The sequence below is a fragment of the Photinus pyralis genome, unplaced genomic scaffold (genome assembly GCF_008802855.1).
Source record: "Photinus pyralis isolate 1611_PpyrPB1 unplaced genomic scaffold, Ppyr1.3 Ppyr1.4_LG7, whole genome shotgun sequence".
In the NCBI taxonomy this organism is placed as follows: domain Eukaryota; kingdom Metazoa; phylum Arthropoda; class Insecta; order Coleoptera; family Lampyridae; genus Photinus; species Photinus pyralis.
This window is the reverse complement of record NW_022170738.1, coordinates 5,248,475-5,260,226: the sequence shown is the minus strand read 5'-3', so window position 1 is coordinate 5,260,226 and position 11,752 is coordinate 5,248,475. Positions and strand designations below refer to the sequence as shown.

The 11,752-nt window shown below is 36.6% G+C and overlaps 1 protein-coding gene across 1 annotated transcript; it reads right to left on the bottom strand.

The window, feature by feature from the left end:
- Positions 1 to 478: 478 nt before the first annotated feature.
- Positions 479 to 11,518, bottom strand: LOC116177020. The gene is made up of 5 exons (XM_031495874.1): positions 11,259 to 11,518; positions 6,335 to 6,483; positions 6,137 to 6,286; positions 5,938 to 6,079; positions 479 to 1,165 (listed from the first exon to the last, which is right to left on the bottom strand). Exons 1-5 carry the CDS (start codon positions 11,341 to 11,343, stop codon positions 702 to 704), a joined length of 990 nt encoding a protein of 329 aa, XP_031351734.1. The 5' UTR covers positions 11,344 to 11,518; the 3' UTR covers positions 479 to 701.
- Positions 11,519 to 11,752: the final 234 nt, after the last annotated feature.

Below are 11,752 nucleotides of genomic sequence, written 5' to 3'. Positions count from 1 at the left end.
TAAATATAAATAAAAAATACTGGATGTACGTTAAAGTTACATAACCGCACGTCTACCGTGACCCTATTTACGAAGAAAAAAATCCTCCACCAATGTAGCTTCATTAACTTCTGCTTGAATAGAGAGGTTTTCACATTTACATGTAAACATGCATGAATAGACCCTTACATTTTACCTAATCTAACAAAAGCCTTTCGTATGGCCCGTTTAATATCAAACTTATGTGATCGAACATTATCCCTAAACCTTGGGGGTTTATGCTTTTCAACTTTTAGATAACTTAAGACCTCCGAAGACAGTTCAGAGTCAAGTCTGTTTCCTGCAACATTTTTGCGGTCACAAATCCTTAGATATATCATACTTATGATGGCCGTTAAATTTCGCTCTCCCAAAATGGAAATGCTACGGAATTTATCATCGGGATTGTATACGTCCGTGTAATGGGTGGCCTATCTTTTGAAAGCATTTATTATACAAATTATTGGATTAGTACTATATTTGGTATGTAAACCGGTACATTTTACGCTAATAAATATTTACATAATGTACATTTAACACTAACATAAATAAAATTTAAGGTTAGACTTTGAAAATAAATTACAATAAAAGTCAATTGAGCGTCGGAACTTTTACACATGCACGCTTTATACGCTAACATAAAATAAATCAAGCAATGCCGGTGCTTATTATCGTGTTGAGAATCACGAATCTGGAAGTATGGACTTCTTTGAGCTGGTCTCAACCTCGACATCACCATCTAAGTTACGCTTAGAATTTCTGTAATCTGAATAGCCTGAGTACGCCAGCTCCTGAGCAGATTTACGGTAATCTTCAAAGGCAACACCGTTGTGCCCGTAATGATGCGGACTTGAGTAATCACGAGAGTATGTCGGGTAGGATTCTTTGACGTGCGGGTAGTATCCTATTCCCGCGGGCGAGTAGTGAGGACCGCTGTAATGGTCACTGTGTCCGAAGGCCGAATGCAAGTCTGGTTTACACAGTTTGAAAAATCCTATCACACCAGGAATTACTATGGCCAGAAAACCTAACAGTTTCTTGAATGATGCCAGACCGAGGATGAGTGGTAGGAATAGCAGCAGTTTCAATTTGAAGAGCTTCAGTATTATCAGCATGGGAATGAACAGCTTCTTAAGTTGTTTTCTATCTGAAATTGAATTTTATTAGTCGTTGGTAGGCTATGGGAGCAAAAAGAGCTACTGAAGTAACAGAAAACGTACTGGATTTAAACGTCAGTACCAACAACCAACATATCTTATTTAGTTGTGGCCGAGTATGAATGAAACTAACTCTCTAATAAATGTGCTAAAGTCTGGAATCAATTGCAGCAACTTACTTGACACTCACACACTAAACTTTCAGTAGTACGACACGGAATCAGATTTGTTAGTGTAGTTTGAGAATAAAATTGCTCATCGATGGAGGAATTAAGGAACAATGGATTAGAGCATTAACGTTACTGGTCTTCCAGATAAGTATCAGCCAATGATTATGGTCATGGAGAGTTCAGGTACAGAAATTACCGGAGACTATATGTCAAAACAAAGTTACTTCAGGATATAAGTAATAATAATGTTTATTTAATCCTGTTACGACATAAAAATGATAGAACAAAGTTAAATGTGGGAGATAGATAAGTAGATACACTGCAGTGTAAATGAAGCAGTTGCACTTGTTGGAAAATCGGGGTGTGGTGACTTTGAGAAAACTGTGAAGTGTCATAGATGTCATGAACTCGGACATATTAAGTCGAATTGCCCTAAGTAGAAGCTCGACAAGAAAAACAATGACGGAAAGAACATGTTTTGTGCTATATCGGCGTTGAAGTGTCCAGAAAAATAATGGTTTTTTGACTCTGGCACAACTTCGCATATATGCAAGGAATGTTCCAATTTTGAAATTATGACAGAGAATAACTCTACAGTGAATGGACAATTTGCTGGAACTGTCAATTTGACCGTGAATGTCAATTATACGAATGAAAGTGTCAGCTTGAAGGGCGTTCCCCATCTTACTGAGATTCCAACAAAGGGTATCTTCAACAAGCAAGGGTACAGAGTTGTTAATCAGAACGATGAAGTGGAAGTAATTCTGGAAATTTGTTCAAGTGGAATATTATATGTATCAATAGAGAAATCAAGTTTAGCTGATGTTTGGCACAAGTGTTTCGGAAATCCTTGTCACAGCAATATAAAGGTTGGGTATCTTGTTAAATGTTACTTTGAATATTTCTGAGTGCACTGCATGTTTATTGGGTAAGATTCCTCGTTGGCCATTTAATAATTTTGGTTCAAGCACCATGTTTACTTGTGCTGATGTTTGCGGTACCATGGAGGAAATTTCATAGAACGGTTCAGAGTATTAGATTGTGATTATTAACGACTTCTCCAGAAAAATGTATCGGTATTTCTTGGAATGTAAAACTTTGGTTTCAAACAAAATGGAGCACTTGAAGAATATGGCAGGAAATCAAATAGGTTACAAAATGAAAATTCTCAGCAGAATGGCATGGTAGAAACTATGAACAGAACCTTAATAAATAAAGCTGATTCATTCCAATCTTGAGGCGAAGCTATGAATTCTGGGTTGTGCCGGCCCACGTGGCGCAGTTCAGTTAAAGCTGAACTGTGGTGCTAAGACTCCCTGGTTCAAATCCGGGTTCGGGCATGGATATACGTAAATGTATAGGGGTTGGGTTGGTAGATCAGCCTTGGCTGAAACCGCTCCCACTCAAAAATAAAGGCAAAATAAAATTAAAAGTTAAAATAAATTAAAAATAAAAATTTGGTGAATTGTTTACCATGTAAAGGAATGTAAAGAAGAACACCTGCACAAATTTGGTCGGGGCAGAAACCAAACATTTGAAAGTTTCTGAATGCAAAGCATTATTCATACACCAAAGGAAAAGAAGCAGAAGCTTGATCCGAAAGGGAAGAAAATGATTTTTATAATATACTGTACAGCATCACAAGCCCATAGATTCTTCGATCCAATCACCAAGAGAGTTGATGTAAGTATAAATGTTTCTTTTCTTGAAAATCCATTTTATGGAGATGATACATACGATAATACATAAGATGGGGAATATATTTGACCCTCAAGATGAAAATTTGCTCAAAATAAATGAAAGAAATGGATTAAAAACGAAATTGGTTAAGAAGAACCAGAAGCGAAAAGGAATAAGGACTATTATTATTATATATATTGGTCATCCTTCGGAATGAGAAGAGAGAAATGAGCAGAGAAAGGGAAAAGGTTTGGAACCGACCATTTTAAGCAAAAGTAGCAAATAACTACAAATCTTGCCTCCTTTTGTGATCCTATTTCGCGTATGTGATGGCCGAAGTATAATATGAAGGCTTTGTGTTTAAAAATAATGTAGTGCAACCGAATACTTCATGTTTTTTTTTGGAATCGAAACTATGGTTGGCTGTAGTGCATTTCACAGTGACCTTTCAGTACAGACAGCATAGGGCTATGTAAATCTTATGGAACATTGGAGCTCAGTGTTGCCTGTTTTAAGTTGACCACTGCTGCTTCGGAAATGTGTCACATAAACGAAATTGACGTTTATGTTTTCAGGTGAAAGAATATCCATTAGCTGAAAATATGTCTGGAATCACTGTTCTCCATAAGAGCTTGTATTGAAAGGTCACTGTGAAACGCACTATAGTTGGATATGGATAAAATATGTCCTCTTTTGATAGAATTTAAGGTATGCGAAAAATCACTTGATACAGTGTAGACAAATTATGGGTTTCTCTTCATTTTCGGACGTTTCAAGTAGTAGGTCGTAACCACACTATTTACAAATATCGAGTGGTATCAAGTCAGAGCTGTTGGGAATAGGGCCCTTCGCCCACCGGTCGATGACTTGCAATGCCAGTGTCACACTAGTGAGATGCACAACTTTTATCAACACACGCGCGCAACTGGGTTTTGGACTACACAAATTTCCAATAAGCAAATATAATCGAACAACTTCCTAAACTGGTGCAACCTTGCAACTGAAACCGTTTCGCGACCGATAGGAACGATATCACGCAACTAGTTGAATGGGCCACGTTTATTCTCAACTGCGGTACTATTTAAGGGTCCTGGTTCGAATCCGGGTTCGGGTATTATATATAATAAATGTATAGTGGGTTGAGTTGGTAGAGCAGCCTTGGTTGAAACCCCGCCCACTTAAAAATAAAGATCTAAAATAAATAAATAATTAATGTCGATCCGTATGTGGTTCCTCACTACATGGTTAAGGTTTGATTTTGCCTTTGCCTTTATTTTTGAGTGGGCGGGGTTTCAGCCAAGGCTACTCTACCAACCCAACCCACTATACATTTACAAATATCCATGCCCGAACCCGGATTCGAACCAGGGACCCTTTGTACCACAGTCCAGTTTTAACTCGATTGCGCCACACGGGTCGGCTGAGATCACCAGCTCAAGGTATGTTTGAATAGTTTGCAATTCGGGTTGCAAACCAGTTGACGCGTATGCGGAGGGCCTAATCCATGCATTGGTGAGACCAAGTCATAACTCAAAAACTAAAACTTGCATAAAAGTCGGTTTCACTGTACTAATAGATAACTGTTTCAATTATTGTATACCCTTTAATATAAAGATTTTGATAAACAAATACTTAATGGAATCTTTTATTACTAAGCATTGAATTCGGGTCGAAAAAATGGCAATCGTTTTCATAGTTAGTGGTCTGCTAGTTTCCGCAATCCGCATCCCATTACAAAAGCGTATATTTTGGGGTACGTTCTGTACAGAGTCCTGTACTGTCAAAAGATGAAACAATGAAATTGAAAAATTCAATTAACAAGGAATAAGTGGAGTCGCTACCAAAATATTGAAAAAAGAAAGATAATTTAGTGGTTATTCAATTTTCCTCTTCTTATTCTGTACGCTTAATGGTGACTGCACCAGCAGCAAATATATTCGAGGAAAATGGCGAATCTGATGGAAGAGAGTAATGGAAGCAGGTGTCTATTTTACCTCTTCGACATCTGCCTTGCAGCAAGTCTTCTAACTCCTTGAAAATTCGCTTGCAGAAATGCCAGTGGCTTAGTAAACAACCTTCCAAAAGCGGCTTAGTGTGCATTGCTGTCATTGACTGATTGACAGTTAGAATTGATTTTAAAAGCAATTTTGAAGTAAATGCGACAGTATCATAGGGAGTCTACTCGATCCACGGTTGGAACAATTCAATTCTAGCCAAATGAAAAGGCATTATTTAACATAAAGAAACCGATTTCTCCATGCGAGTGGATAACAGCTGTGTTTAAAGGTCAAACACCTTTAGAAAGGAAATGATATAGGTATGTCCACAGGGCGAAAGGATATAGTATAAAATATGTTCTAAGCTTAACTATAACCCGAAATCCTCAAATATAGTTGCTTAATGCTTGTCTGATTCATGCGATATTTTCTGAGGATATATGGATTAAATTTGTGTGTATAGGAACTACAGAACATGGATAGATCTATCAGGATAATGGGTTTCATGTATGAAAGCACGTCCTATTAGGGTCGAAATACTGTCACCACATGCGAAGGTGTGCAAGTAATAAACAAAGTTTTACGTCGAGGACAAAAGGTGAATCTTCTTACTCGCCCTTTCTACAAAATCCAATATTTACTGTACGTCTTAGTAGTGCTATTATACCACAAAAGCACAATCGGTCATCGATTATGTGTCAACACTAGAGAATTGTGTCTTTAACCCGCATGTCTGAACAAACTCAAACAAACTAATGAATTGGAAATTGTAGATAGATTGAAAAATACGACACCGGCCAACTACTTTAACAAGTTTTCCTTTTGTTATTTGCATTCCCCCAACTTTTACAAAACTTGAAAGCTCTTTATGTAGAACCGCTTTTCAAGTTCTCGTCGTAACTAAGACATACGTACTGAAATAGCTGTCCTTTTTATCTTCAATTATGTCAATCTCGTCAGCGATTTCATCCACAAATCTAGGTGAATATCTCCCGTTTTCGGTCACCTCATCATTCATTTTTACTTCGATACCAGTCGATTTGAGAAACTTTTCAACCTGCAACGCAAATGAAGATACCAAACATTCTCGTCCAAACTTAAACTTAACCCTTACCCTCCTCGCAGCGAATTTCACTAATTGATCCCATTCCGGCTCATCACCTCTCGGAAGTTCGGAATACTCGTACCGCTCGTGTGATAATTGTCGTAATTGCGTTTCGGGCATACGCAAAATTCTCGCATTTTCGGTTAGTTGATAAGATCGCTGCAATATTCAATTACCGAAGGAATTTCGATGGCCGTTTCAGTTTACCTGATTGAAAAATTCGTCCAGCGATTGGAGGGCTCTAGATTTGAAACACTCTGCGAGATCTCCATTTAAACATCCTGTATTAGCTCTGGCGAGGTACGGGTCGACGTCGGGCCCCGTTCCCAAACCGATCCAATCCAGTAAGTCTCTACCTGAAAAATAAAATCCAATTAACGACGTCTTTATATCGTTGCGACAAGCTCGTCATTTTGAAAAGAAAATCGAAATTGAAATACCTTTGATTATCCGTCAGAAGCACTTAAAACTAAATTAATAATGCCAAGGTTCCAATTTCAAAGCAAGTTAGATTGACTTTGGAATATGATATTTACCAAAATGAGTGAGCTTGACTCTCAATTTGCTCATTTGTTTTACAAATACGAAACTTCGTTATTTTCACACAATTAGGCCGTGAACGGCATTCAGATTCTTGGAATTTAATGATCCGAGAATATAACATGTGGGTCTTCAAAGCTGCCTTCTGTGTTTACGTAGGTTGTGGCATAGGACTGTGTTGGTACAAGTTAATTCAACGCAATTTATTCAGAAAAATTAACGTTGGTCGTTGTGTATTTGTAACCAAGCTTTAACACTTTCAGAGGTGAAACAAGGAATGTATTTTTCAAATAAACCTATAACGAGTATCGTACATTATAACTCATATGAACTACTAAAATATCTACATGTAGCAGTCTTGAGACTATGGGGATCGCTTTAAGAATTCAAAGGAACGCAACCTTGTTGCATGATATAGGTAATTAGGACAATATTAAGATTGTCACGTAGAAATGTTTCCAGTTCAACACAAGTTACTTTTCTCACTTCAAGCACTTTGGATAAAACATAAAGTAAGGATAAATGGAGTAAAGTTCAACGCGATATAATTCTTAAACTTTTTTTAGAATGAACTCTTCCTTCGTTGACTAGTTAGACAAGTCCAGCTGATGTCACCATTAGCTTTTCCTTTTATCTATTTTTTCCGTAGAATTCACCACTTATTGAAACAGGGGGAGTTTTTTTTTTCATTTTAAGCATTAGGATCTTGGAAACCGCAAGACATAGAGATTTGGTTAAATGAGGAAAGAGTTGTAGTTTTAAGGGCTTATTCAAGATATGCTTTTGTTTTTTTAAGAAAATCCACAGTTTACTAGATATGAGCGAAAAACAGATTTAGTGATTTTTCATTTAACTGTTGTAGAATCGTTAGTATTAGAAATACAGAAATATGCAAAGAACAAAAATGGTAGATTTTTTTCCGCTTAATAAGATACATTTATTAATATTTATTCTTCTTTTATAATTTTCGAGTTATAACGCAAACTTACATTTTTTAAATGGTAATCATGGTTGGCTGTGACATTTTTAAAAAGTGCATTTTTTTCTGTTTACAATGATATAAGGTTCATTGTACTTACTTTGAGAAATAAACATGATACAGAACTGTTTGTATTATTTAGAGTAGTGGAAACAGGTTTTGCCATGGGAAACATTTTTGTTCTCTTAATTACTGTCTATTATAATATTTAACTTGCGGTTAGTTGTGCGACGGGGCACCGTTGTGTTGAAATCAGCGTAAATTACGTCGTGTTTCCAAATCTAACCCATCCTACATATCTTGAAATTCATTTGGTAGAAAATGAAGATAACATTGGCCCATCCAATTTGCGTCGTAAATGAAAGGTACCTATCTCACTAGATATTGTTTTCCATGGCCAACTCTGTTTACTTACCTCTCAATAATACGAAAATTACTGCAGGGCGTTTATTTATTAAAGTACATTTAGCAAGCCTTATATCGTTATAAAGAGAAAAATTTGACCTTTTTAAAAATGTCAAAGTCAACTATGACCACCATTTAAAAAAATTAAAGTTTGTATTATAACTCAAAAATTGTAAGACTAAAAATAAATTAGTATGTTCATCATATTTAGCATTAAAATGTTTAAGACTTTTATTCGTGTCATTTTGCTGTATTTCTAATAATAGCGATTCTACAACAGTTAAAATGAAAAATCACTAAATCTGTTTTTCGCTCATATCTAGTGAACTGTGGTTTTTTTCAAAAAACAAAAGCATATCTTAAATAAGCTCTTAAAACGACAATTCTTTCCTCATTTAACCGAATCCGTATGTCTTATGGTTTCCGAGATCCCAATGCTTAAAATGAAAAAAAAACTCACCCTGTATATATTATTAAGTGCGGCAGTATTAGCTACAACTTGTCAAAAAACATTTTTTAAGCATCATTATGACGCCACTGAGACTTTTTTTTAAATTGCTTGTAATTTTTCTACGTATCTTCGTAGCGAATTTTAAGTACTTTTCATCAGTCAAAACCTTTAGTACGCCCACAACATTAAATTTTTGAAAAATTAAAAAAATATGTTTTCCCATCAAGACGCAGTGCCTCTGCCCATATCGCCAATATTAGTACAAATTGTTAGAACTTCTTCTAGTAGAATTAATTCAAAGACAATATGTTTCTTCAGCATTGCCAATGATTCTGATGTTACGCACTTTTTGATTTTCAAAATGTAGAATTTGATTCATACATAAAACCTATTAAAAAAAATCCCATTCTTTTCGACTACTCGATGCAGATATTCAATTAGTTCTTCCGTACAATTGCCTCAAACCGCAGATAAAAGACCGAATTAGAGACACTAATGCAGAAATTCAGATGATACAGATTTTACGCATTCTAAGCTCGTAAGATAATGAGTGCAGTTAACTTTCTAACCTTTATCGAGTAAATATATTTTTATTTACTTTTTTTCATGACTTGTGCACGCCTGGCGCCCAACAATTACATGAGCTTTGTCAAACTTTGGTTGGCCCGTTTCCTCTGGCTAGCGGTGACCAATTCCCTTTTCCTTCTCGCTGTTCGTGGAAAAACTAGGAAAGCAGAGTGCGCTACGGAGCGATTGAAAAATGATTAGTGGATTACATTTTGAAAACGAGGAGTTTGTTCTATTAAGAAAGAGTGGCCTTTGCAAAATCGCTTATTCCTTGGGAATGAGGATGGAATAGAACATCCATTCAGAAATGGAATCGCGGGTCGCAATTGGTTGCACGTCTTTTTATGACGACAGATTCAGTGCGGAGGGGAACTGTAACGTTTACAATAGATAAATCTTCAGCGGCTACAGAAATTGCGTTTTAACAAAAAAAGTCAAAAATTTGATTTTATTTTTTGGGAAAACGTAATTTTGGCGATATACCTATAATGACAATTTATTACCACTCTATTACCTTGCTTATGAGCAATAAACAAAAGGGGTGCCGGAGGGGGTGCCCATATTCGGCTCACTTGCTCTATTAATCGTAAATTCCCTCGGCAAGTCGTGTCGTTTCTCGACGGTCGGTGTTAACATTTGCTGCCTCACTTTCAAGTTCGGCAGTTGACTTGTAGAGAGATTGGGGGAGGGGTGTCTCTTGATTATATAAAATATCGGTGTTCTTTCTTACCTTCTCACCGTTACCATTTACCTCTTCAATTTGATTAATTTGATTTGATTATATTCTGGTCTCTGTTGAGTTGAGTGCGAAAGACGATGTCTAGGAAGATTGCAGTGGAAGATTCCAAAGTTTTCAGGGGTTCCGGGAAGATTTCGAATGCAACGTATTGAAATGTTGGGTGCTCACATTAGCGTGGCAAGCAGATCATCTTTATTAAGATAGCTATAAGAAAATGATTAGAAAATTACGAAGAGGTTTCTAAGACGACTAGGACTCTTAGACATAGTTCTAAGAAAATTCCTCAGCAGGAATAAAGGTAAAATTTACAGGCTCAAAGAAGTTTTGTAGAAGAGGATTCTTAGACACTTCAAGAAGGATTTTGTAAAACCCTCTGAAAAGGGTTTCTAAAAAGATCCTCTGGAGTCTCTGCAAAAGTGCTTGTAATACAATCTTTTTATCTTTGCCAAATTTCAGCGCTTTATCTGAAGAGAAAAAGGCACAGAGGGTGTAGGTGACTGGGCCTGTCTGGATTCTTTCTACCTCAAACAATATGTTGCATTTAAGACATTTTTTTAATTATACCATGCGTGAATCACCTTCGCAGGAAAGAATTCTTTGTTCCAAACAGCTAAACCGTTTTCGATTTTTTTTGGGAAAGTCTTGCCTGGATTGTAGATCATCGCCCACAAAATGCTTATTTTTCAACATTTTGGTGCGTCATATACCTATCCAAATGTTTGTACATAGAATAGAATTATAATACAGGGTGAGCATAAATTATTGAGCGCATTTCATTCTTTATAGCGCACTTGTGAAGTTTAGCATTTGATTTCTGTCCCTGTTTTAATTTAGTTTGCCATTCTTTGTTTAGTTTTGTACATGACGTAGGTATTGGAGCAGAAACGTTTTTATATATTGCGGGCGCAGTTTCAATACAGATATAAAATCTTTAGCGAGTGAAAGCTTGGATTATACGTGTACGATTTGAAAACGGAGATAAGACCTATTGGGCATTTCAAACGAAAGCCTTTTATTTATCGTTCCCTTGATGATTCCTATCCTGATACATTACTGTTTTGCTGGTTTGAGCAAAATGGTATAAGATGCAATATATTTCAATGGTAGGGGCGTAAAACGTTACATTACACATTACAAATTATTATATTGATGTCCACCACCTACCGGTAAAATATTACGTATGCACACCATTTTATTCTGCCAAAAGGTGAAGGTGAAAGTAAATTGTTTCGCACAGAAATCATTACAGCACCACCGCGGGTCACAAAAGAAGCATTTTTAGGAAGTTAAGGGTAAAAAAACCGTTCGTTCGCCTCATTATGTTATTGAAAAATGGAAAATTGAACAATAAAGCGAGCGATCCAATCCCATATAGAATTATATCTAAGGCTACTTTTTCATAGTTATAATGACGACCATAAACGTCAACATAAAAAAATGTAACACTTACCGGTTCTGCTGACATCCTCCTCGGCTGAATGCAGCGCCACTAAAGACACGGCCGTTAACAAAAATAACCACTTTGCACACTCCATTATCACTCAAATCAGATAACTTTGAGTATTACAAACGTATGAAAGTTTATGTATTGAAGTTAATGGCACTTCAGGTCAACGTAACTGTAAAAGTATAACGTGTTTCCTATAAACGCCTTCTTGCGATGGTGTTAAGCACTCAGCAGTCTTCAATGCACTTCAGTTCGTCCGTGCAACGACGCTGTTATGTGAAGACCTGAAGAATGCAAATACCATTTATACTTAAGGGAGCATTGTGCAATTTCTGCGGTTCTCCCCAATTAGAACCGTCCCGCAACAGGGCAATACCCAGTGAAAGCAAAATCCGGCACCGGCTCTTAAGAAATGGGATTGTCCGCGAAATGGTTTGAAAGTGAAATTGGGATCCGCCGTAAACAACCACTATATTACATCACGGTAATTCGATTTT